Genomic DNA, 27824 nt, shown 5'->3' with positions numbered 1-27824 from the left:
GTACTGGCTGCATGACATCAGGTGTGAGGTGACGCGTTCCCGGTGTCACAGGACAGGAATGGTGCTATACAGTGTAATAATACAGCGGTACTGGCTGCATGACATCAGGTGTGAGGTGACGCGTTCCCGGTGTCACAGGACAGGAATGGTGCTATACAGTGTAATAATACAGCGGTACTGGCTGCATGACATCAGGTGTGAGGTGACGTGTTCCCGGTGTCACATGACAGGAATGGTGCTATACAGTGTAATAATACAGCGGTACTGGCTGCATGACATCAGGTGTGAGGTGACGTGTTCCCGGTGTCACAGGACAGGAATGGTGCTATACAGTGTAATAATACAGCGGTACTGGCTGCATGACATCAGGTGTGAGGTGACGTGTTCCCGGTGTCACAGGACAGGAATGGTGCTATACAGTGTAATAATACAGCGGTACTGGCTGCATGACATCAGGTGTGAGGTGACGCGTTCCCGGTGTCACAGGACAGGAATGGTGCTATACAGTGTAATAATACAGCGGTACTGGCTGCATGACATCAGGTGTGAGGTGACGCGTTCCCGGTGTCACAGGACAGGAATGGTGCTATACAGTGTAATAATACAGCGGTACTGGCTGCATGACATCAGGTGTGAGGTGACGTGTTCCCGGTGTCACAGGACAGGAATGGTGCTATACAGTGTAATAATACAGCGGTACTGGCTGCATGACATCAGGTGTGAGGTGACGCGTTCCCGGTGTCACAGGACAGGAATGGTGCTATACAGTGTAATAATACAGCGGTACTGGCTGCATGACATCAGGTGTGAGGTGACGCGTTCCCGGTGTCACAGGACAGGAATGGTGCTATACAGTGTAATAATACAGCGGTACTGGCTGCATGACATCAGGTGTGAGGTGACGCGTTCCCGGTGTCACATGACAGGAATGGTGCTATACAGTGTAATAATACAGCGGTACTGGCTGCATGACATCAGGTGTGAGGTGACGCGTTCCCGGTGTCACAGGACAGGAATGGTGCTATACAGTGTAATAATACAGCGGTACTGGCTGCATGACATCAGGTGTGAGGTGACGCGTTCCCGGTGTCACAGGACAGGAATGGTGCTATACAGTGTAATAATACAGCGGTACTGGCTGCATGACATCAGGTGTGAGGTGACGTGTTCCCGGTGTCACATGACAGGAATGGTGCTATACAGTGTAATAATACAGCGGTACTGGCTGCATGACATCAGGTGTGAGGTGACGTGTTCCCGGTGTCACAGGACAGGAATGGTGCTATACAGTGTAATAATACAGCGGTACTGGCTGCATGACATCAGGTGTGAGGTGACGTGTTCCCGGTGTCACAGGACAGGAATGGTGCTATACAGTGTAATAATACAGCGGTACTGGCTGCATGACATCAGGTGTGAGGTGACGCGTTCCCGGTGTCACAGGACAGGAATGGTGCTATACAGTGTAATAATACAGCGGTACTGGCTGCATGACATCAGGTGTGAGGTGACGCGTTCCCGGTGTCACAGGACAGGAATGGTGCTATACAGTGTAATAATACAGCGGTACTGGCTGCATGACATCAGGTGTGAGGTGACGCGTTCCCGGTGTCACAGGACAGGAATGGTGCTATACAGTGTAATAATACAGCGGTACTGGCTGCATGACATCAGGTGTGAGGTGACGTGTTCCCGGTGTCACATGACAGGAATGGTGCTATACAGTGTAATAATACAGCGGTACTGGCTGCATGACATCAGGTGTGAGGTGACGTGTTCCCGGTGTCACAGGACAGGAATGGTGCTATACAGTGTAATAATACAGCGGTACTGGCTGCATGACATCAGGTGTGAGGTGACGTGTTCCCGGTGTCACATGACAGGAATGGTGCTATACAGTGTAATAATACAGCGGTACTGGCTGCATGACATCAGGTGTGAGGTGACGTGTTCCCGGTGTCACAGGACAGGAATGGTGCTATACAGTGTAATAATACAGCGGTACTGGCTGCATGACATCAGGTGTGAGGTGACGCGTTCCCGGTGTCACAGGACAGGAATGGTGCTATACAGTGTAATAATACAGCGGTACTGGCTGCATGACATCAGGTGTGAGGTGACGCGTTCCCGGTGTCACAGGACAGGAATGGTGCTATACAGTGTAATAATACAGCGGTACTGGCTGCATGACATCAGGTGTGAGGTGACGTGTTCCCGGTGTCACAGGACAGGAATGGTGCTATACAGTGTAATAATACAGCGGTACTGGCTGCATGACATCAGGTGTGAGGTGACGCGTTCCCGGTGTCACAGGACAGGAATGGTGCTATACAGTTTAATAATACAGCGGTACTGGCTGCATGACATCAGGTGTGAGGTGACGTGTTCCCGATGTCACAGGACAGGAATGGTGCTATACAGTGTAATAATACAGCGGTACTGGCTGCATGACATCAGGTGTGAGGTGACGTGTTCCCGGTGTCACAGGACAGGAATGGTGCTATACAGTGTAATAATACAGCGGTACTGGCTGCATGACATCAGGTGTGAGGTGACGCGTTCCCGGTGTCACAGGACAGGAATGGTGCTATACAGTGTAATAATACAGCGGTACTGGCTGCATGACATCAGGTGTGAGGTGACGCGTTCCCGGTGTCACAGGACAGGAATGGTGCTATACAGTGTAATAATACAGCGGTACTGGCTGCATGACATCAGGTGTGAGGTGACGCGTTCCCGGTGTCACAGGACAGGAATGGTGCTATACAGTGTAATAATACAGCGGTACTGGCTGCATGACATCAGGTGTGAGGTGACGCGTTCCCGGTGTCACATGACAGGAATGGTGCTATACAGTGTAATAATACAGCGGTACTGGCTGCATGACATCAGGTGTGAGGTGACGTGTTCCCGGTGTCACAGTAATATACACTATGTAGGCAGAAGTGATTGGACACTGATAGTACATAGACCAGAGTGATGTCACTGACGTCAGTACTCTGAAGGGCCACCACGTGCTGCGATTATTGCAGGCAATGCGGTGTGTTTCGCCATTCCGCCTTATGTACAGCGACTAGCTACGAGACCGAAGAACAGACGTTCTCCTAACAATACCCAAACACGCCCATCTGATCTGAAGAGTGTAACCCTGATCCGTCGGGTAAGCGTGATTCCGCCGGAAAGAGGGGGGGGGGAGTTAAGCGAGCGCAAGAAGCCTCTTGCGGGCTCGGTTGGCGTCCGCAGGATTCATTCCCACTCTATGGGTGTCATGGACGAGTGGGAATAGTGGTTCATGGGCAAGTGTTCTTCTGGAATCGGAACGAGTGGACATTCGGAACGCGCGTGTATGCATGCGACCAGCTCCCTGGTTAGCTCTCTCCGGTCGCTGGGCTGCAGTTTCGGGGTCTTCCAGGGTGAGGTTCATTCCAGCAATGACCGTTCTCTTCCACGCATTAATGACATAAGACACGATGGGGAGATGTACTAAGCCTTGAAAAGTGATAAATTTCACGGTGATAATGTACCAGCCAATCAGCTCCTAACTGCCATGTTAAAGGCTGGGATTGAGAAATGACAGTTAGGAGCTGATTGGTTGGTACTTTATCACCGTGAAATGTATCACTTTTCAAGGCTTAGTACATCTGGCCCAGTGGATTTAGGAACTTTCCTAACATATGCAAGTCTTCTCACACTCATACCTCCAATCGTGCAACGTATGATGACTCCCCCTTTCCAAACTGGGTACGCTGCTTCTGGCAAGTCATTTTATTAGCAAATGATCTGATCCGTGCCCTCCACCTGTCTTATACCTTCACAAGCTCTTGTCTGCTGCAGGAGCACCAGTGGCGGAACTTGTGAGTGGTGGGCACAGGTAAGTGCAAAAAAATGCTTTTGGCCTCCTCCTCTGCCCCACCCCAAGTTCATAATATGCCACAGTAACAGGGAGAGGCACAGTGTGACAGGGAGGCGGAGAGTGACAGGGAGAGGCAGTGGATGACAGGGAGGTGGAGAGTGACAGGGAGAGGCAGTGGGTGACATGGAGGAGGAAAGTGACAGGTAGAGGCAGTGGGTGACACGGAGGAGGAAAGTGCCAGGGAGAGGCAGTGGGTGACACGGAGGAGGAAAGTGCCAGGGAGAGGCAGTGGGTGACAGGGAGGTGGAGAGTGACAGGGAGAGGCAGTGGGTGACATGGAGGTGGAGAGTGACAGGGAGAGGCAGTGGGTGACATGGAGGAGGAAAGTGACAGGGAGAGGCAGTGGGTGACAGGGAGGTGGAGAGTGACAGGGAGAGGCAGTGGGTGACAGGGAGGTGGAGAGTGACAGGGAGAGGCAGTGGGTGACAGGGAGGTGGAGAGTGACAGGGAGAGGCAGTGGGTGACATGGAGGAGGAAAGTGACAGGGATAGGCAGTGGGTGACACGGAGGAGGAAAGTGCCAGGGAGAGGCAGTGGGTGACACGGAGGAGGAAAGTGCCAGGGAGAGGCAGTGGGTGACAGGGAGGTGGAGAGTGACAGGGAGAGGCAGTGGGTGACATGGAGGTGGAGAGTGACAGGGAGAGGCAGTGGGTGACATGGAGGAGGAAAGTGCCAGGGAGAGGCAGTGGGTGACACGGAGGAGGAAAGTGCCAGGGAGAGGCAGTGGATGAAACGGAGGAGGAAAGTGCCAGGGAGAGGCAGTGGGTGACAGGGAGGTGGAGAGTGACAGGGAGAGGCAGTGGGTGACATGGAGGAGGAAAGTGACAGGGAGAGGCAGTGGGTGACACGGAGGAGGAAAGTGCCAGGGAGAGGCAGTGGGTGACACGGAGGAGGAAAGTGCCAGGGAGAGGCAGTGGGTGACAGGGAGGTGGAGAGTGACAGGGAGAGGCAGTGGGTGACATGGAGGTGGAGAGTGACAGGGAGAGGCAGTGGGTGACATGGAGGAGGAAAGTGACAGGGAGAGGCAGTGGGTGACAGGGAGGTGGAGAGTGACAGGGAGAGGCAGTGGGTGACAGGGAGGTGGAGAGTGACAGGGAGAGGCAGTGGGTGACAGGGAGGTGGAGAGTGACAGGGAGAGGCAGTGGGTGACATGGAGGAGGAAAGTGACAGGGAGAGGCAGTGGGTGACACGGAGGAGGAAAGTGCCAGGGAGAGGCAGTGGGTGACACGGAGGAGGAAAGTGCCAGGGAGAGGCAGTGGGTGACAGGGAGGTGGAGAGTGACAGGGAGAGGCAGTGGGTGACATGGAGGAGGAGAGTGACAGGGAGAGGCAGTGGGTGACATGGAGGAGGAAAGTGACAGGGAGAGGCAGTGGGTGACATGGAGGAGGAAAGTGCCAGGGAGAGGCAGTGGGTGACACGGAGGAGGAAAGTGACAGGGAGAGGCAGTGGGTGACAGGGAGGTGGAGAGTGACAGGGAGAGGCAGTGGGTGACATGGAGGAGGAAAGTGACAGGGAGAGGCAGTGGATGACACGGAGGAGGAAAGTGCCAGGGAGAGGCAGTGGGTAACAGGGAGGCGGAGAGTGACAGGGAGAGGCAGTCAGTGACAGGGAAGTGGAGAGTGACAGGGAGAGGCAGTGGGTGACACGGGGGAGGAAAGTAATAGGGAAAGGCAGTGGGTGACAGGCAGGTGGAGAGAGACAAGGAGAGGCAGTGGGTGACAGGGAGGTGGAAAGTGATAAGGAGAGACAGTGGGTGACAGGGAGGCAGAAATTGACAGGGAGACGCAGTGGGTGACAGGGAGGAAAGTGGCAGGGAGAGGCAGTGGGTGACACAGAGGAGAGTGACAGGGAGAGGCAGTGGGTGACACGGAGGAGAGTGACAGGGAGAGGCAGTGGGTGACAGGGTGGTGGAGAGTGACAGGGAGAGGCAGTGGGTGACAGGGAGGCGGAAAGTGACAGGGAAAGGCAGAAAAACTAATTGCTGGTCTGGATAGGAGTGGGCCCCTTAATTCCAGGGGCCCCAGTGCAGCACACCTGCTGCACCAATTGTAGTTCTGCTCCTGAGGAACACACACCTTCGCTGGTGTGTGGGTGTCCAATCACTTTTGTCCACAATGTGCACATCGGGTGTAAGGGGACAATAGATTTCCATTTAACCATGTAGAGGTACAGAACAGTCACACTACAGGAGCGGGTGGGGTCTGTGATGGAGTTGGCAGGAGATTGGCTGGATGAAGAAGGTAGAAAGAAGCCGCCTAGTGTTACGGAGCAGAAGTACATGTGTCCATTTGCGTAGTAGGATTGGGGGGGGGGGTTGCGCTATTTGAGGGTGAAAGGACGCGCCGTGATTTACATTCTGCAATAGTAAAATGTAGTGTAGCATAGACGCGTTTCATCATCAGTGCACACGTGAATTGTCTAAATACACCGTGTCTAATGCAGAGAGCCCAGGGCCATGTCTGTCTCCAGGCAGCCTGATGACACAAAACATGGCTGAGAAACACAGACTGAAGCACACAGATAAAGCAATGTATTCAGTGTAACTTGTATGAGGACATGTGTGCGAGGAAACCCAGCCAAGCAGCTGCAAAACAGGAGCGGTCTAAGGGGCTGATTCTGAGAAGGTCGCAGACGCAGGTCCGCACGCAGCGGCCGCATCCATCTGGTCTGTGCATGCCTACTGGCTGCACTGCACGTGCGCGACCATAAACATTTCACTGCATCCCTGAAGAAAGCGGCCGCAGTGCGACTGACAGTGGTGGGCGTTCGCGGGGCGGCAACGCGGCACTGAGAGGGCGGGTCGTTATGATGGCTGCATGATGTCACACACAGCCGCTTTGATGGAAAAAATTGTCGGCCGAGCGCCTGACAGCCCAGCCAGGCTGCGCTGCCGGGAGACAACCTTAGTTCCTATGCGACCGCAATGTAATTGCAGATGCATGGGGGCACAAGCTGGGCGACCCCCGCCATGTGAGGAGATGAACGCAGGTCTGGCTGTGTATGGAGTGATCTGCATCCATATCTGACCGCACATGCGCAGGACCCCCGGCCACCCGCAGACCACATTGCAGGGACGCGCTGCTTTCGGAGACCCTGTCGATGCGGGTGCCGCGTGATACAGTCACCTGATAGGTTCACATATTGCAACACAATCCTGGGCGGTAAGAACGCAATCAATATGTAATCTATGATAAATGGGCCCCTATGTGTCTCAGCTCATTTCAGCCGCGGGCCCCATTGCAGCACCGAGGGGTTACGGGGCCCCTCCTCTATGTGACCGGCACAGACATGAAGAAGCGTGGGACTTACCTGTCTTGTGGATATCACATGGGGCTGCGGCACACCTCAGTCAGCGTGTTATTCCCTGCCTCATGTACACAGATCTAGGAGAGAACACATTGGTGGAAGTGATGAGTATGTCACACAGTAACCAGCAAATGTCCTGTAAATCAGGATGACAGCTAGAAATGGCATAGACCTGGTAAGTGGTCACTGAGAACAGACATTAGGTACACCATGGGGGGGCTGACGCAAGACTGACTCTAAGCAGAAATACAGTTGTGTCCTTTATTTAATCTCTTTATTTGTCTAAATAGTTAAAATACAATGTACAATGGGGGTCATTCCGAGTTGTTCGCTCGCAAGCTGCTTTTAGCAGCTTTGCACACGCTAAGCCGCCGCCTACTGGAAGTGAATCTTAGCTTCTTAAAATTGCGAACGAAAGATTCGCAATGTTGCGATAAGACATCTCTGTGCAGTTTCTGAGTAACTCGAAACTTACTCGGCATCTGCGATCAGTTCAGAGCTTGTCGTTCCTGGTTTGACGTCACAAACACACCCAGCGTTCGGCCAGACACTCCTCCGTTTCTCCAGCCACTCCCGCGTTTTTCCCAGAAACTGCAGCTTTTTTTCACACACACCCATAAAACGGCCAGTTTCCGCCCAGAAACACCCACTTCCTGTCAATCACATTACGATCACCAGAACGAAGAAAAAACCGTGAGTAAAATTCCTAACTGCATAGCAAATTTACTTGGCGCAGTCGCAGTGCGAACATTGCGCATGCGCACTAAGCGGAAAATCGCTGCGATGCGAAGAAATTTACCGAGCGAACAACTCGGAATGACCCCCAATAAAACCATTGTATACAAGGGGTAATTCAGATGTGATCGCAGCAGCAAATTTGTTAGCAGTTGGGCAAAACCATGGAGGTCATTCCGAGTTGTTCGCTCGCAAGCGGATTTTAGCAGATTTGCTCATGCTAAGCCGCCGCCTACTGGGAGTGAATCTTAGCATCTTAAAATTGCGAACGATGTATTCGCAATATTGCGATTACACACCTCGTAGCAGTTTCTGAGTAGCTCCAGACTTACTCGGCATCAGCGATCAGTTCAGTGCTTGTCGTTCCTGGTTTGACGTCACAAACACACCCAGCGTTCGCCCAGACACTCCTCCGTTTCTCCGGCCACTCCTGCGTTTTTTCCGGAAACGGTAGCGTTTTTTCCCACACGCCCATAAAACGGCCTGTTTCCGCCCAGTAACACCCATTTCCTGTCAATCACATTACGATCGCCAGAACAATGAAAAAGCCGTGAGTAAAATTACTAAGTGCATAGCAAATTTACTTGGCGCAGTCGCAGTGCGAACATTGCGCATGCGCATTAAGCGGAAAATCGCTGCGATGCGAAGATTTTTACCGAGCGAACAACTCGGAATGAGGGCCCATGTGCACTGCAGGGGAGGCAGATGTAACGTGCAGAGAGTTAGATTTGGGAGGGTTATATTGTTTCTGTGCAGGGTAAATACTGGCTGCTTTATTGTTACACTGCAATTTAGATTTCAGTTTGAACACCCCCCACCCAAATCTAACTCTCTCTGCACATGTTACATCTGCCCCACCTGCACTGCACATGGGGGGTCATTCCGAGTTGTTCGCTCGTTATTTTTTTTCCGCAACGGAGCGATTAGTCGCTAATGCGCATGCGCAATGTCCGCAGTGCGACTGCGCCAAGTAAATTTGCTAAGCAGTTAGGTATTTTACTCACGGCATTACGAGGTTTTTTCGTCGTTCTGGTGATCGTAATGTGATTGACAGGAAGTGGGTGTTTCTGGGCGGAAATTGGCCGTTTTATGGGAGTGTGTGAAAAAACGCTACCGTTTCTGGGAAAAACGCGGGAGTGGCTGGAGAAACGGAGGAGTGTCTGGGCGAACGCTGGGTGTGTTAGTGACGTCAAACCAGGAACGAAACTGACTGAAGTGATCGCAGTGTAGGAGTAAGTCTCGAGCTACTCAGAAACTGCTAAGAAGTGTCTATTCGCAATTTTGCTAATCTTTCGTTCACAATTTTACTATGCTAAGATTCACTCCCAGTAGGCGGCGGCTTAGCGTGTGCAAAGCTGCTAAAAGCAGCTAGCGAGCGAACAACTCGGAATGACCCCCCTGGTTTTGCCCAACTGATAACAAATTTCCTGCTGCGATCAGGTCTGAATTACCCCCATGGTGCACGATGTAAGACATTATGCCCAGGAATGAACATGTTCAGCTCCATTGTGGTTCTACTATAAATCCTCTGATTGCGGCAGCGCGTTCGTCTCCTATGCGCTGCACTTTGGGAGATGTAGTTCCGGTAGAACAGGACTTGTATTGGGGAAAAGCTGCAGCTGGTACATTGTACAGATTCAGAGACTCATGCTGGGTACACACATGCCGATATATCGTGGGCCCTTCGGCCAGTGTGTACCAACCACATGTCTGTGAACGACGGCGTCGCGTTGGCCCTGCAGCACACACGATGACCAATATACCTACAGATATTCCCGCCCATACGCAGAGCCTTATATATCGCAGAGCCGTATAAATGCGGAGATGCGTCCACCTCCATGTCAGCAGTGTATGTGGCACCTGCTGACTGCGCCCAGCCCACGGGGTATCTGCCCGTCTCTGCTGTTCTGCATGAGCCGGATTAGCGGTGGCACCTGCTTACTGCCCCCAGCCTCCGGGGTATCTGCGCGCCTCTGCTGGTCTGTATGAGCCGGATTAGCGGTGGCACCTGCTTACTGCCCCCAGCCTCCGGGGTATCTGCCCGTCTCTGCTGTTCTGCATGAGCCGGATTAGCGGTGGCACCTGCTTACTGCCCCCAGCCTCCGGGGTATCTGCCCGTCTCTGCTGGTCTGCATGAGCCGGATTAGCGGTGGCACCTGCTTACTGCCCCCAGCCTCCGGTGTATCTGCCCGCCTCTGCTGGTCTGTATGAGACGGATTAGCGGTGGCACCTGCTTACTGCCCCCAGCCTCTGGGGTATCTGCCCATCTCTGCTGGTCTGTATGAGCCGGATTAGCGGTGGCACCTGCTTACTGCCCCCCAGCCTCTGGGGTATCTGCCCATCTCTGCTGGTCTGTATGAGCTGGATTAGCGGTGGCACCTGCTTACTGCCCCCAGCCTCCGGGGTATCTGCGCGCCTCTGCTGGTCTGTATGAGACGGATTAGTGGTGGCACCTGCTTACTACCCCCAGCCTCTGGGGTATCTGGGCGCCTCTGCTGGTCTGTATGAGCCGGATTAGCGGTGGCACCTGCTTACTGCCCCCAGCCTCTGGGGTATCTGCCCGTCTCTGCTGGTCTGTATGAGACGTATTAGTGGTGGCACCTGCTTACTGCCCCCAGCCTCTGGGGTATCTGCGCGCCTCTGCTGTTCTGCATGAGCTGGATTAGCGGTGGCACCTGCTTACTGCCCCCAGCCTCCGGGGTATCTGCGCGCCTCTGCTGGTCTGTATGAGCTGGATTAGTGGTGGCACCTGCTTACTACCCCCAGCCTCTGGGGTATCTGGGCGCCTCTGGTCTGCATGAGCCGGATTAGCGGTGGCACCTGCTTACTGCCCCCAGCCTCCGGTGTATCTGCCCATCTCGCTGGTCTGTATGAGCCGTATTAGTGGTGGCACCTGCTTACTGCCCCCAGCCTCCGGTGTATTTGCCCGTCTCTGCTGGTCTGTGTGAGCTGGATTAGCAGTGGCACCTGCTTACTGCCCCCAGCCTCCGGGGTATCTGCCCATCTCGCTGGTCTGTATGAGCCGGATTAGAGGCGGTACCTGCTTACTGCCCCCAGCCTCCGGTGTATCTGCCCACCTCTGCTGGTCTGTATGAGCCGGATTAGCGGCAGCACCTGCTTACTGCCCCCAGCCTCTGGGGTATCTGCCCGTTTCTGGTCTGTATGAGCCGGATTAGCGGCAGCACCTGCTTACTGCCCCCAGCCTCTGGGGTATCTGCCCGTTTCTGGTCTGTATGAGCCGGATTAGCGGCAGCACCTGCTTACTGCCCCCAGCCTCTGGGGTATCTGCCCGTTTCTGGTCTGTATGAGCCGGATTAGCGGCAGCACCTGCTTACTGCCCCCAGCCTGCGATTACACGCCTCTTCCCTTCATATTGTAATAGGAAAGTCTCACTTTCTGGAACGTGGAAGGTCATCTCAGCATCATTACCGGATCTTTATCTCTCATACATGTCATATCAGCATGTTCTCCCACACGGACACACTTACCCCAGGGGGCCGTATCCCAGTCAGTCCCACTACCCCTGTGACAGCTGCATGATAAAGTATAGAGGGTATGTTCTGTAATATTGTACCCCATGCCTGCCAAGACAGGTGCCAGTGTGTGGGGTCACCCCTCTGAGGGGTAACAAGGGGTGGCATCCGCCGCAGAATAAGGCACTACTAGGGGGAGGGCCGCTATTAATATCTCATATCTATGAATCACCCACCTATACCAGAGTGCAGTACAATGACCTCCAGCTGTCTCTGGGGCATCGCAGACATGAGAGGCAGGAAATGCAGATTTGATTTGGGGCTTTGGTTGCGTCTCGGTGGTATCAGCCATACTGGAGATGTGACATCCGTGTAATGTACAGTTCCGGCATGTCCAGGCGTTGGAGGGCCCCCTGTGCCCCGGGCAGACACATCACCATCAGGACGGGGGGGAGGGTGGGCTGCCCTAGCAATGAAGCAGAATAAGAGAGAGGGTCTTACCAGTGACGGAGCGCTCCGGCATCCCACCACCACCAGCAGGCAGCTTTTGTTTGGATCCTCAGCAATCTCTTCCATTCCCACTCGCAGGAAAAGAATTGCAGCCTCATTTCCACATGATTATGGTGTTGCCTAGCAACATCCAATCGGGCGCTCGGACCTTTCCCAGGATGTGACTGTGGTGTGTAGAGCCGGGATGTCGCCCATTATTCTCATTATTACTATAGTGTGTGACCCCTGTCCTCCGGCATCTCGCCCCAAACGCCCTCACTGGGCCTCAGCCCAGAGCACAAGTCTATGTGTTACTGCGACATATACTGATAGTACATAGGGAGCATCTGAATGCAGCCTCTCAGTGACGTCTCCCAGGATCCAGGCTCTGCCATCTATTCTCTGCAGGAGCAGTATACTACGTATAACGTGATGTCACTGCTCCTCCATTATACCGCGCGCTGCTTATAATGCACTGATAGTCCTGCAGAGCCTGTGTGCTTATCAGCCCACTGCTGCTGTGCCCCCCTCGCTGCTCACTGCGTGTATATATGGCAGCATCCACACAGAACGTGCAATACCTGCAATAAGGACATTTATGGTAAGAACTTACCGTTGTTAAATCTCTTTCTGCCAGGTACACTGGATTCTACAGGGAATAACATTGGGGTGTAGAGTTGGATCTTGATCCGAGGCACCAACAGGCTAAAGCTTTGACAGTTCCCAGGATGCACTGCACCGCCTCCTCTATAGCCCCGCCTCCAGACACTGGAGCTCAGTTTTGTTAACCAGTCCAATGCAGTAGCAGGTAAAAGAGATGACAGAAGTTAGTAGCCACATACACCACATTCTCACGACAGGAGAAGGTACCAGCGGCTAATGCCATATAAACCCAAAGAAACTAAGTGCGTCAGGGTGGGCGCCCTGTGGAACCTAGTGTACCTCGCAGAAAGAGATTTAACAATGGTAAATCTTACCATAAATCTCCCTTTCTGCATCGGGGTACACAGGTATTCCACAGGGATAACATCGGGGATCTCCTAATGCAGTTCCTCATGGAGGGGACGCACTGTAGCGGGCACAAGAACCCGGCGTCCAAAGGAAGCATCCTGGGAGGCGGTGGTATCAAAGGCATAAAACCTTATGAACGTGTTCACTGAAGACTACGTACCCGCCTTGCACAATTGTTTTAGGGACGCGCCACGGCGGGCCACCCAAGAAGGTCCAACAGACCGAGTAGAATGGGCCTTGATAGCAGCAGGAGCTGGGAGTCCAGCCTGAGCATAAGCTTGTGCGATCACCATTCTAATCCATCTGGCCAAAGTCTGCTTATTTGCAGGCCAGCCACGTTTGCGAAAACCAAAAAGGACAAATAGAGAATCAGATTTCCTAAGGGAGGCGGTTCTCTTCACATAGAGACGGAGAGCCGTATCACATCCAAAGACCATTCCTTGGAGGACAAACCAAGAGAGGTAAAGGCCGGAACCACAATCTCTTGGTTAAGGTGGAAAGACGACACCACCTTAAGTAGATAACCAGGGCGAGTTCTAAGAACCACCCGGTCACGGTGAAAAATCAGAAAGGGTGACCGACAAGACAAGGCACCCAAGTCTGACACCCTCCTAGCAGAGGCAATAGCCAGCAAAAATAAGACCTTAAGCGTGAGCCCTTTAAGGTCCACAGACTCAAGAGGCTCAAATGGAGACTTTTGTAGGGCATTCAGAACAACAGACAAATCCCATGGAGCCACAGGAGGGACATAGGGAGGTGGAATCCGTAAAACACCCTGAGTGAAAGTGTGAATGTCAGGAAGAGATGCAATCTTTCTCTGAAACCACATAGACAAGGAAGATATATGAACCTTGAGGGAGGACAGACGAAGGCCTAAGTCCAGGCCCTGTTGCAGAAAAGCCAAAAGTTTTGCAGTACTGAACTTGTATGCATCGTAATTCTTAGCCGCACACCAGATGAAGTAAATATTCCAGACCCTATAATAAATCCGAGCCGCAGCTGGTTTACGGGCTTTCAACATAGTTTGAATGACCGCCTCAGAAAATCCTTTGGCCCTCAGGAGTGAAGCTTCAAGAGCCACTCCGTCAAAGCCAGTCGGGCCAGATCCTGGTGGACACAAGGGCCCTGAACGAGGAGATCTGGGCATTGTGGAAAGCAGAAGAGAACGTTCCATCGAGAGACCCTGCAGGTCTGAGAACCAATGCCGTCTGGGCCACGCTGGAGTGATTAGAAGTAGTATTCCTCCTTCTTGCTTGAACTTCCTAATTACCCTGGGCAGGAGTGACATCGGAGGGAACATGCATGGCAGCTGAAAGTTCCACGGAATTGCCAGTGCGTACACGAACGCTGCTTGAGGATCCCTTGTCCTTGCTCCGAAGACTGGAACCTTGTGATTGTGTCGAGACGCCATCAGGTCTACATCTGGTAAGCCCCACTTGTCTACTAGGAGCTGAAAGACTTCTGGATGAAGGCTCCACTCTCCGGTGTGTACGTCCTGACGACTGAGGAAGTCCGCTTCCCAGCATGAGGACTTCCGGAATGAACACTGCCGATATGGCTGGCAGATGGCGTTCCGCCCATTGAAGAATCTTTGACACTTCCAACATTGCCATGCGGCTTCGCGTGCCGCCTTGATGATTTATGGACGCCACCGTGGTGGCACTGTCCGACTGTACTTGAACAGGCCTTTTCTGTACCAGAGGCAGGGCAAGTTTCAGAGCATTGAACACTACCCGCAACTCCAGAATATTTATCGGGAGGAGACTTTCCTCCCTGGTCCACCAACCCTGAATAGAATGTTGCTCCAACACCACGCCCCAACCCCACAGACTGGCATCCGTTGTTAGGAGGACCCAGTTGAAGATCCAGAAGGGATGACCCCTGCTCAATTGTTGGTTTTGTAGCCACCAGCTCAGCAACAGTCGAACCTCCGGAGTCAAGGAGACCATGTGAGATCTGATCCGGTGAGGCAGACCGTCCCACTTGGCAAGGATTAGCTTCTGCAGAGAGCGAGAGTGATTTTGAGCGTACTCTACTAATTCGAAAGCCAACCCCATGAGGCCTAGTACTTGCATCGCCGAGTGTATCGACACTCGTGGGCGAGAAAGGAAGCATCTTATCCTGTCCTGAAGCTTCAGTACCTTCTCTGGAGACAAGAACAAACGTTGGTTGTGTGTGTCCAGTAATGCCCCCAGGTGCACCATGCGCTGAGCAGGGACCAGCGAGGATTTCTTCCAATTGACGAGTCACCAATGGGCTTGTAGGAATAGGACTGTCAGTTCCAGATGACGGATGAGAACCTCTGGGGAATTCGCCAGGATCAGCAAGTCGTCCCGATACGGCAGGATCCTGATGCCTTGACGACGGAGAATGGCCGTCATGACTGCCATGACATTGGTGAAGATCTGAGGAGCTGTAGTCAGTCCAAAAGGCAAGGCTTGGAATTGATAATGTAGGTTACCAATAGCAAACCGCAGGTATTGCTGATGCGACATGGCAATGGGTATATGCAGGTAAGCATCCTGTATGTCCAGGGATACCATATAGTCCTTGGGCTCCAAAGCTAGAATAATAGAGCGAAGAGTTTCCATGCGGAATTTGGATACCTTCACAAATTTGTTCAAAGATTTGAGGTTGAGAATGGGCCGGGAGGATCCATTCGGCGTTTTGGAACTAGGAACAGCGTTGAGTAGTACCCCCTGCCTCTCTGAGACTGAGGCACTGACACTATCACTCCTGTGTCCAGGAGGGATTGTACAAGAAATGTACAGTTTTTGCTTTTAACGGATCCGAAGGAATAATCGTCGAACACAACTGGTGAGGGGGACGTGTCTTGAAATAGATAGCGTATCCTTGAGAGACGACTTCCCGCACGTAGGTGTCTGAAGTGGTCTGTAACCATACCTGGGCGAACTGCAGAAGTTGGCCTCCTACCCTGGGGTCCCCCAGGGGGAGGCCCACCCCGTCATGCAGCAGGCTTGTCTAATTTGGAAGCAGGCTGACAGGCGGCCCAAGAACAATTAGGTTTGGGCTTAGAGGTTTTGGAAGTGCGAGCTTGTCTCGGGTCTGCCTGACCCTTTGTTTTACCTGGAGGTCAAAAGGAACGAAAGGTGGTACTCTTAGCCTTCGGAGCCGACGGATTAGTACTTGGGAGACATGCAGTCTTGGCAGATGCCAAGTCAGTCACAATCTTGTTCATATCTTCCCCAAACAGTATATCTCCCTTAAGAGGGAGCACCTCCAAGGTCTTTTAGAGTCCAGGTCCACCGAGCAGGACCGCAACCACAGAATCCGGCGAGCCAGAATGGACGTAGTAGACGCTTTGACCGCTATAACACCGGCATCAGAGGCCGCCTCCTGAATGTAATGGGAGGCTGTGGTAATATATGATAAACACTCTGGCATTATCAGGAAATTTCAGAGGTAACTGTCTCAACTGCTTGAATCCAGGCTTCAATACTTTCTGCAGCCCAAGAGGCTGCAATAGTGGGTCTATGTACAGCACCTGCGAGAGTGTAAATAGACTTCAAGCAACCCTCCACACGCTTATCCGTCGGTTCCTTCAAAGGGGTGATGATAGTGACAGGCAGAGTAGATGACAACACGAGACGGGCTACATGTGAGTCCACTGGTGGTGGGGTTTCCCACTTAGTACTTAACTCTGCAGCGATAGGATAACGAGGTAGCATCTTTTTAGACAGGGAGAATTTCTTTCCTGGAGACTCCCAGGATTCCTGACGTATGTCAATTAAATGGTCAGAATGTGGTAAGACTAATTTAGTGACCTTCTGACATTTGAACTTATCAGGTTTCTTAGACGTATCTGGATGGTCAGTCTCATCATCAATCTGAAGAATCATTGTGATAGCCTCCACTAGGGCAGGAACATCAACCTGTGTTGTAGATTCCCCTTTAGAAGCAGCTGTATCAGTGTCTGATGGATCAGTGTATTCCCCATCTTCATCGGATGAAGAATCCGAAACAAGAGTGGACTAAGAGGAAGAAATGGCCCGCTTAGATGACCCTTTGGTCCTAGGAGGGTGGGGTGGAGGGTTAGGTGTTTGTGTAACCAAGGACTAATTTAATTTCTGTAACTGAATTGACAGAGTATCCGCCCATGGTGGATTAACTACAGGGACAATATGTGGCTGTAATGGCACAGGAGGTCCCACAGGGGGCATAAGTCTTGTTACCAGTGTAGTCAGCATATTAGAGAAAGCAGCCCAAGGTGGGCTGGACCCTCAGCTGAAATATCTTCCTCAGGTAAAACCGTGGCATCAGCACTGCATGAGGCAGGGGCGTCCACAGAATTCCCACCCTGTGTAGCAGACATTAGTTGAAAACGTAGTCTTAGGGCGTGGTAGTACAATATAGCCAGACAAAACACAGAATCGGACTAAAAAAAACCTGTGTAATGTAATTGCAAATGCAGAGCACAAAACAGAGGATTTAAGCGGTATAGGGTGACTGAAACACACAGATAAAAATACAAAATCGTATATCCTGTGAAACACTATATGTATGACCCTGTGCACTTATCCCCCCTCAGGGTACAGAATGTAGGGATAGCAATACGTGTGAGATACACTGAATGGAAACCACACAGCAGCTATATGCACACACAGTCACATGTATAATGCAGAAATTATTACATACAACAACAAAACTGCACTGGACCAGCAATACTAAGTAAAGCTATGTATGTATACAGATATAACAATGCACAGTAAACACTGGATGTATATCACAGGATACTTGTACTAACTATCCCTGTAGTAATGCACTTGTTCTCAACTAACACTGTCTAAACGACATGTAGAATACTTAAGTGTCCTGTAAATGCACAGCGCTGATGAGACAGGCGGCTTTACAGAGGAGACTGTGGCCAGCAGTCCCAGAATCATTACTGTGTAATGGCGCCCAAACGCTGACAGGGAGTGAGGGAGAGAGAGATGCAGCTCCAGGGCGGGAACATCTGCTGTAGATGGCGTCTGGGGCTGGGGCTACAGGTCAGCGCCTTACCCCCTTTGCTGAGCTTCACCACCGGGTACTATGGAGCCTATGTAAAACGGATTTTAGTAAATCCGACCTGTGCTCCTTGCCCTGGTGGATATAGTGGGGTCCCTGCACGGCCACAGTGTCCACACCAGCGCGATTTCGGCGGGTCCCGCCTGGGGGACCCTCTTACCGTCTCCCTAGATTTGCGGCGATGCGATCCAGGAGAGCAGCGGCGGTATGTGTGCCTGTGATGACCGGAGCACCTCTGCTGTAAGTACCCGGCAACCAGGACGCGGGAGTATACAGCGCCGTTGGGGGAGGTGAGGGAGCCGCAGCACGATATGTCCGCATGACATATAGCATCTAGTGCCTGTGCTGCGGCCCTTGAGGTCTTCTTTCTTCTCAGAAAATCTCTTTTGAGGGCTGCTTAGAGCAACCCATCCAGTTAGCTGCCTGCACTGCAGGCACCAACTTACAAACTGAGCTCCAGTGCCTGGAGGCGGGGCTATAGAGGAGCCGGTGCAGTGCATCCTGGGAACAGTCAAAGCTTTAGCCTGTTGGTGCCTCGGATCAAAATCCAACTCTACATCCCAATGTTATTCCCTGTGGAATACCAGTGTACCCCGCTGCAGAAAAGTACAGTGCACTCTGATTGATGGGTACGGAGGCCTCGCTCTGTGGGAGGGTACAGAGGCCTCGCTCTGTGGGAGGGTATGGAGGCCTTGCTCTAAGGGAGGATATGGAGGCCACGCTCTGCGGGAGGATATGGAGGTCTCGCTCTGTGGGAGGGTATGGAATGGAAGGATATGGAGGCCTCGCTATGTGGGAGGGTATGGAGGTCTCGCTCTGTGGGAGGATATGGAGGCCTCGCTCTGTGGTAGGATACAGAGGCCTCGCTCTGTGGGAGGATATGGAGGGCTCACTCTGTGGGAGGGTATGGAGGCCTCGCTCTGTGTGAGGATATGGAGGCCTCGCTCTGTGGGAGGGTACAGAGGCCTCGCTCTGTGGGAGGGTATGGAGGCCTCGCTCTGTGGGAGGGTATGGAGGCCTCACTCTAAAGGAGGATATGGAGGCCACGCTCTGTGGGAGGGTATGGAATGGGAGGGTATGGAGGCCTCGCTGTGTGGGAGGGTATGGAGGCCTCGCTCTGTGGTAGGATACAGAGGCCTCGCTCTGTGGCAGGATATGGAGGCCTCGCTCTGTGGCAGGATATGGAGGCCTCGCTCTGTGTGAGGATATGGAGGCCTCGCTCTGTGGGAGGGTACAGAGGCCTCTCTCTGTGAGAGGGTATGGAGGCCTCGCTCTGTGGGAGGGTATGGAGGCCTCGCTCTAAAGGAGGATATGGAGGCCACGCTCTGTGGGAGGGTATGGAATGGGAGGGTATGGAGGCCTCGCTGTGTGGGAGGGTATGGAGGCCTCGCTCTGTGGGAGGATATGGAGGCCTCGCTCTGTGGTAGGATACAGAGGCCTCGCTCTGTGGGAGGATATGGAGGCCTCACTCTGTGGGAGGGTATGGAGGCCTCACTCTGTGGGAGGATATGGAGGCCTCGCTCTGTGGGAGGATATGGAGGCCTCGCTATGTGGTAGGATACAGAGGCCTCGCTCTGTGGGAGGGTATGGAGGCCACGCTCTGTTGGAGGATATGGAGGTCTCGCTCTGTGGGAGGGTATGGAATGGAAGGATATGGAGGCCTCGCTATGTGGGAGGGTATGGCTGTCTCGCTCTGTGGGAGGATATGGAGGCCTCGCTCTGTGGTAGGATAGAGGCCTCGCTCTGTGGGAGGATATGGAGGCCTCGCTCTGTGTGAGGATACGGAGGCCTCGCTCTGTGGGAGGGTACAGAGGCCTCGCTCTGTGGGAGGGTATGGAGGCCTCGCTCTAAGGGAGGATATGGAGGCCACGCTCTGTGGGAGGATATGGAGGTCTCGCTCTGTGGGAGGGTATGGAATGGGAGGGTGTGGAGGCCTCGCTGTGTGGGAGAGTATGGAGGCCTTGCTCTGTGGTAGGATACAGAGGATATGGAGGCCTCGCTCTGTGGTAGGATACAGAGGCCTCGCTGTGTGTGAGGGTATGGAGACCTCGCTCTGTGTGAGGATTTGGAGGCCTCACTCTGTGGAAGGATATGGAGGCCTCGCTCTGTGGGTTGAGTCTATTTTCCCTTTGTGGAAAGGACTAAGGGGTCTATACATGAAAAGGGTGAAGAAGTTGCCCACGGCAACCAATCAGCTGCTCTGTACAACTGTATAGTATGCAAATTATAAATTTCACTTCAATGCTGATTGGTTGCCGTGGGCAACTTCTCCAGTCTCACTTCTCCACCCTTTTCACTGATTAATGAATAGGCCCCTAAGGGGGAAGGAGAGGGAAGGGAGAGGGGGGGGGGGGGTGGAGGAGAGAGAAGGGATATGGTGAGGGAGGGAGAGAGGGGGGAAAGGGTGATGGAGAGCGAAGGTGATGGAGGGAGAGGGAAGGGGAGGGAGGGGGAAAAGGGTGATGGAGGGAGAGGGGAGGGAGGGGGAAAAGGGTGATGGAGGGAGAGGGAGGGGGAAAGGGTGATGGAGGGAGAGGGAGGATGGGGAATAGAGAGATGGGGGGAGGTGTGTATCAGAGGCAGCATGGTACACCTCTCCGCAGCTGGCCGGGGCCGCCGTCATAAGCACATGGGAAACAGGCTGCTCAGGTGTGCACTCAGTGTGTCTCCTGTGCAGAGGCCATAGTGGCTGAGCTCATTACATAGGACTCCGCGCATGCTGGTCTCCAGGAAGATGGCCGCCGCATGTGTAACTGTCAGTCGGTAATAGAGACACACTCTAACGCGGCGGTACCAGACCTGCATGATACCAAAAGCAGTATCACCAGACCAGAACCAGCCAGGTACTCACTACTAGTGCCACAGCCCTGCTCTCAGTCTCTGCACCCCTGTGTGTGTGTGTGTGTGTGTGTGTGTGTGTGTATAGAGGAGTGTCTCTGTACACCCCCTGTGTTTATGTCTGTATATATGTATGTATGTGTGTCCCTGGATAGGTGTGTGTGTGTGTGTGTGTATAGAGGAGTGTCTCTGTATACCTGAAGGGTTACCTCTTCTGTCTTGGTACATATTACTTTTTATATGATCAATTTCCTTATAATAGTTACAGTGTAAAAGTGAATATTTCTATTTCCCTAGTGAAGGGTTAAAACATGCTATATGAACTCTTATGTGTTTGCATGGATGCGTGCTGCCCTGTGCTAGGTGCCTTTGTCTCTCATACAGATACCAGGCCTGTGTGGGTCTGGCATCCAAGGTCAGTTCCATACCAGATGAAACTTGTTCTTTCTACCCAAATATACTGTGTTACAAAAACTTTGTTAAATGTTTGAGAAACTTGTAGAAAACCCATATATGGACATCCGCCTTTTCTGTTCTGCCTGGTAACTATTAACGAGCCAATGGGAGTGTAACGACATGTCAGTTACACCCATATGCATTGTCTTATATACTTTTGTTAACTTCATAATAAACAGTGTGAATTTTTACTGCTTGTGTTGTGCATGTACCTTGTGGTTAAAAGTTTACACTCCAGACGTCTAAGAGGCCATCACATCGAGGGTTAAAGAATATAAGGTCAAATCCTTTCAGCTGGGGGCTATGTCCGGAATTCAGTGATCGTCCCTGAATGGTAAGATAGAGAATTTATTGTCTGTCTTTGCCATACAGGATTGCGGTCATACACTGAAGCTGAATCCGTGTCAGTGTTCCGGGAACACGTGACAAGGTAATATTTAAGTCCGGGACTTAATATTACGAAGTTTTATGTAAAAGCATAAAACAGGTATCAGGGATACCATAGAATCTTTAATGTCTGGGACTTAAAGATACGTCTGAGAAAGGACCCGGGGTCCAAGCGCAATTCTCCAAAGACGTCAGTATCTGGGATACTTAAAAAAAATAGACCTGGGGTCTATACGTAACGTAGATTATACCTCGATTTGATCGTCTATATATATTCTTGTATGTTTGTAGTGAGATAAGTTCTTATATTTGGTCCAGACGGCTGGTAAGTTTTCGTCTGCCAGATATCTTTACTCAAACACTTTTCTTGCTTCCTGTTTAAAACGCTGTATTTTTCTGACATCTTGTACGAATGTAAGTATCGTACGCGTCAAAAGATTTCATGTTCTCACTATACAGATAATATTGTGATATTGTCAATGACTAATTAACTGGTTAGCTGATGCATGTATAGTAGAGTTGTAAATTTTAGATATTTTCCTTTAAAGTTGTACTGTTGATTTATATTACTGTCTGACAATGGGCTCTAGTCAGAGTAAAAAACTACATATCCCCCGCCCCTCCCTGGTGAGACATGCAAGATGTATGTCGCCCGCAACTCTACCTCAGAGTATTACTTAGTTAACCCATGGGTGGATAATTTAGCGGGATGGATAGAGAAAGCAGGACAGGACCCATTCCTACGGGAAGGCAGTAATTACCCTTTCTATATGGAGATTTAAGAAAAATGTCAGTTCCCAATAGCACAGAAGCGAAGCAGTGAGAAACTGTATCCCTCTCGCCTCCCCCCTTTGCATTCCAATGTATCCTGCGCTCGGAGACACAGATCTCTTGGCAGCAGTAACCCTTTCACACCAAATGGGATTGCCTCCAGCTCCACTGCTGGAGGGTGCGTCCACTAGCTCTATCCCTAACGCACCAATAACCCAGAGTTTAGATAATAGTAAAACACTGTCCCAAGCCCACTATTACCCTCGATGGCTGTATATCTTATTTGCGCAAAGCTTGCAAAGGACGCAGCTATACATTTATATGAGAAAGAGGCTGCAGGGTGTTTTGATGTAAAAAGAAACCTGCACTCACTCATACCTATCAGAACTCCAGACGCTTTGACAGACAGAACCAACCCCGCAGTCAGGGAACATTCCAAAGACCCCGCGCACTGACGGGGCCCGGAGGAGGATATCCCAGCCTTTATTCAACTCTCCCGTCATAGTAAAAATATTCACCTCTGCTGCCACTTATTATAAATGGAAGTAAAATTCCCTTTTTAGTGGACAGCGGTGCAACAACCAGTGTTTTGTGTTCTGACCTATGCAGTATCCCCTCTCACCAGAAAAGATAGAAGGTCTCCGCCCCATGATACAGCAATTCTTACAACAGGGTATTCTCAGACATATTGTATCACCATACTGTACTCCTGTGAACCCTGTTGCCAAAGCTGATGGCAGTATAAGATTTGTACAGAATCTCAGAGCGATCAATCAGCTAATTGTCCCAATTGCACCAATTGTTCCAGATGTAAACTCACTCATTTCTGCAATCCCTGCAGATGCTGCGTTCTTCTCTGTATTTGATTTGAAGAATGCCTTTTTTCAGCATACCTGTAGATTCACAGACACAATTACTTTTGCCTTTTCTTTTGAGGGTAAACAACTTACCTGGTGCAGATTATTGACGCACCTGTTGTCTCCAGGCCACATTGGGGCCCTGGCAACCTCACCATGGTTCAGTCCTGCTACAGTATGCAGATGATCTGCTGCTCTGTAGTAAAACTGAGGAGGCCTGCCGAGTGGATGGTGTTTCATTACTAAACTGGCTTTGTGAATGTGGACACAAGGTGTCCAAAATAAAAATGCAATGGTGTAAAAAGCATGTTGATTACTTGGGTTTTGTGCTCACTCAGGGAGAGAGGAAAGTCAGTCCACAACGCATACAGTCTGTATTGGGCCTGGTCACCCCAACTACCCAGAGGGAACTACTGTCCTTCCTGGGTATGGTAAATTACTGCAGACAGTGGATATCTGATTGCTCTTATTATGATAACATTTTGAGACAAGCCACACTGAAGGACAAACCTAAAACTGTACAATGGTCACAAGAAATGTTAACTGCATATGAAAGTTTAAAATGTATGTTGATGAAAAGTCCGGCACTTGGCCTCCCCAATTATGTACTACCTTTCCATCTATATGCAAGGGACAATTGTAAAACCATGGCGGGGGTGCTCACACAGTTTCATGGAGGGAAGTTGCGCCCCGTGGCATTTTTTTCCAAAGTCATGCCAGTGTCTGTGCAAGGTATGCCTGCCTGCCTCAGGGCTTTGGCAGCCTGTGCAATGGTTGCAGAAATGGCCACTACCCTCACTTTAGGCCACATCACAGTACTCCACACCACACATGATGTCCTGGCAATACTTAAAGGCTTACACACACAGCACATGTCAGCACAACGCCTTAGTGGATATGAAGTACTCCTTTTGAGTAACCCTACCCTTACCATTAAGTACACTGCTAGCTCTTCTGGCCCTGCACCCATTCTCAATGCCCTTTTAGGCTTGAAAGGTCCCGAGGATGAACCACCCGACCTACATGACTGTGCTGCTTCCATTGACGCTGAAACTTCTCCCAGACTTGACATGTCTCCCGTTCCCATACCAGGCGCAGACATTGTTTTTGTTGACGGCTCCTGTAGTAGGCCCAATGACAATGCATACCAGGCTGGCTATGCCATTGTCACCCTCCCTGACACTGTGTTGGAAACCCTACCAATGCCTTATCAGTCCGCGCAAGCTGCAGAACTCATTGCACTCACTAGAGCATGTCCCTCCCTTGACAACGTCCATCTGCTCACTCAACTTCAAGCTGCTGCGACAAATACTGATCTCTCCGACTGGACTTACCCAATTCTGCAGAAAAAATCCTAAATCAGGATTAATCTGCAAAGAGGGGAAACCCTGTATACCCCAGTCCAGTGCCCCTTTGCTCGTTGCCCAGTGCCGTGGTGTTGGTCACCGTGGTGAAGCCACAACACTCCTCCTACTAACCAATGATTTTTATGTTACTAATGCCAAATCACTTGTGGACCAGTATGTTAGCAGATGCATCACTTGCCTCAGGAACAACCCTAATAAAGCTAAACACCAGCATCTTGAATACCCCACAGAAAACTCTAGGATACTCACCCTTTGAAATACTAATGGGTAGACCCTTTTCCTACACCCTGGGCTAAGAAACCACTAGTAGTACAGGAAGGAGATCTAGAACTCATCAGAGAAGAGTATGTCAGGTCCCTGATAACAAAACTGAATGAAATTGAACATGAGGTTGTTTGTAAAAACCCTTTGAATCCACAGGAACCTACACACCCCTTTAAAGTCAGAGACAGAGTCGTGGTGAAGGTGCTCCCCAGGAACAAGAGCCCAGGAGACTTCACCTATGGTCCAGAGACAGAGGTCGTAGCAGTTACCCGAACAGCAGTCCTGATAGAGGAAAGTCCTACCTGGATCCATGCATCCCGAGTAAAAAAAGGTTCCTAGACCAGACCTAAAGAGGGAAGCAAGTGATTCCAGTGAGGTACGAACCGGGGCAGACAGCCCTGACCTCCCACCTAGCGAAGAAAGAAGAACAGAAGAAGATGAGGAACCTGTCCCCTATCTCTATCCTGGGGACTATCTCGATAGCCCTACTGGCCCTTATTCACCTCACAATATGTGAAGTCGACATCACACAAACAAATGGGATCCCCACCTTGTGGTATAATTCCTCTAACACACACGTAGCCACATATATCCTTGACTATTTTATGTTCCCCAAAATTGCTGATGACAAATATTATATACAACACAGGAGGAAATCAGGAATGTCTGAGACAGTATATATTTGTGTTACTGACGAATGGTACTATGACATTAGATATTATGGATCTAATTGTAATTCCTGGGAAGCTGTGGGGTGGAATACAGGAGCAGATTGGAAATATGGCCCATCATTTGCAAAAAATAGATATAGCAAATATCCCCAAAACAAACCTTTAAAGCCCCATATTGCCACTTCTAAAGATATGGTGGCTATTACTAACCCTACCTTTGAAGACACCCTAGCTATTGAAACTGGTTTCCCTGACATTAATTTTTGGTTGGAATGGATGAAGTATAGTGCTAACAAACACAATAAAAGCAACTGTTATGTCTGTGGCAAATCTAGGCCCCACCTAGGTACAGTGCCCCTTAATATACCCCTAGAACAGGAAAATTGTTTTTTCAGCCTTTTTAATGATCACCGATGACCCCACTCCTCCCTCTAATACTCCTGCTAATCGAAAGAAAAGAGCACTCCCAGGAGGTAGCTTTGACCCCCACGTATACATTGATGCTATAGGGGTCCCAAGAGGTGTTCCAAATGAGTTCAAAGCTAGAGATGAGGTGGCTGCGGGTTTTGAGTCATTATTTCCTATAGTAACTGTAAATAAAAACGTAGCCTGGATTAATTATATATATTATAATCAACAAAGATTTGTTAATGATACCAAAGATGCTCTTAAAGGTATAGCTGAACAGCTAGAAGCCACTTCCCAAATGACATTCCAAAATAGAATGGCCCTTGACATGATCCTAGCAGAAAAAGGCGGTACATGTGTTTACATTAGTAAGGTGGAAGGCTGTTGTACATATATTCCTGACAACACTGGTCCCAATGGTAAGGTTACTTTAGCCATAAACAAGTTAGAAACCTTATCCATAGAACTTAAGAAAAATTCAGGTATTGATAACCCATGGAGCCAATATTTTGGATGGTTTGAAAATTGGAAACAGGCTCTTGTGCAAATAAGCATATTCATACTTGTAACTTTAATTCTTGTAGGCATTATAGTTTATTGTGTAATTCCCTGTGGAAAGAAACTTACCTCCAAAGGCATTGATAAGGCCCTGATGTATTATGATATAACCACCAGTCCTGTCACCTCCTCTGATAGTGAGGGACCCGACGATTATGTCCAATATCTCAAGAACTGGAGGAACAAGAAAGGAGCCTCACTCAAGAATCATGTCATATAATAATCATGATTCTAAGAGGGGATTGAAGGGTTACCTCTTCTGTCTTGGTACATATTACTTTTTATATGATCAATTTCCTTATAATAGTTACAGTGTAAAAGTGAATATTTCTATTTCCCTAGTGAAGGGTTAAAACATGCTATATGAACTCTTATGTGTTTGCATGGATGCGTGCTGCCCTGTGCTAGGTGCCTTTGTCTCTCATACAGATACCAGGCCTGTGTGGGTCTGGCATCCAAGGTCAGTTCCATACCAGATGAAACTTGTTCTTTCTACCCAAATATACTGTGTTACAAAAACTTTGTTAAATGTTTGAGAAACTTGTAGAAAACCCATATATGGACATCCGCCTTTTCTGTTCTGCCTGGTAACTATTAACGAGCCAATGGGAGTGTAACGACATGTCAGTTACACCCATATGCATTGTCTTATATACTTTTGTTAACTTCATAATAAACAGTGTGAATTTTTACTGCTTGTGTTGTGCATGTACCTTGTGGTTAAAAGTTTACACTCCAGACGTCTAAGAGGCCATCACATCGAGGGTTAAAGAATATAAGGTCAAATCCTTTCAATACCCCCTGTGTTTATGTCTGTATATATGTATGTGTGTCCCTGGATAGGTGTGTGTGTGTGTATAGAGGAGTGTCTCTGTATACCCCCTGTGTTTATGTCTGTATATATGTATGTATGTGTGTCCCTGGATAGGTGTGTGTGTGTGTATAGAGGAGTGTCTCTGTACACCCCCTGTGTTTATGTCTGTATATATGTATGTGTGTCCCTGGATAGGTGTGTGTGTATAGAGGAGTGTCTCTGTATACCCCCTGTGTTTATGTCTGTATATATGTATGTGTGTCCCTGGATAGGTGTGTGTGTGTGTATAGAGGAGTGTCTCTGTATACCCCCTGTGTTTATGTCTGTATATATGTATGTGTGTCCCTGGATAGGTGTGTGTGTGTGTATAGAGGAGTGTCTCTGTATACCCCCTGTGTTTATGTCTGTATATATGTATGTATGTGTGTCCCTGGATAGGTGTGTGTGTATAGAGGAGTGTCTCTGTACACCCCCTGTGT

General features: G+C 50.4%; 2 protein-coding genes across 5 annotated transcripts in view; both read right to left on the bottom strand.

The window, feature by feature from the left end:
- The window catches only part of PHC2 (polyhomeotic homolog 2), a 213943-nt gene extending 201330 nt beyond the window's left edge, over positions 1-12613 (bottom strand). For 2 of the 3 annotated variants that reach the window (XM_063942026.1, XM_063942028.1), the window contains exons 1-2: positions 11928-12024; positions 7222-7295 (exon numbers count right to left, since the gene is read on the bottom strand). The gene's annotated coding sequence lies outside the window, so the exon portion shown is untranslated. Of the gene's footprint in view, positions 1-7221; positions 7296-11927; positions 12025-12528 lie in introns of those variants that run through there. The other variant, XM_063942027.1, reaches the window with a different exon arrangement.
- Positions 1-26702, bottom strand: part of ERMAP (erythroblast membrane associated protein (Scianna blood group)) — a 633995-nt gene extending 607293 nt beyond the window's left edge. For both annotated transcript variants that reach the window (XM_063942041.1, XM_063942042.1), the window contains exon 1: positions 26601-26702. Coding sequence is in view for 1 of the 2 variants with exons in the window: in XM_063942042.1 (XP_063798112.1) it covers positions 26601-26612 (12 nt within the window). In the remaining variant the exon portion in view is untranslated. The remainder of the gene's footprint in view (positions 1-26600) is intronic.
- Positions 26703-27824: the final 1122 nt, after the last annotated feature.

This window comes from Pseudophryne corroboree, chromosome 10 (genome assembly GCF_028390025.1).
Source record: "Pseudophryne corroboree isolate aPseCor3 chromosome 10, aPseCor3.hap2, whole genome shotgun sequence".
Lineage (NCBI taxonomy): Eukaryota > Metazoa > Chordata > Amphibia > Anura > Myobatrachidae > Pseudophryne > Pseudophryne corroboree.
Note: the sequence above shows the minus strand (reverse complement) of the source record. Positions and strands in the feature narration are given on the sequence as shown.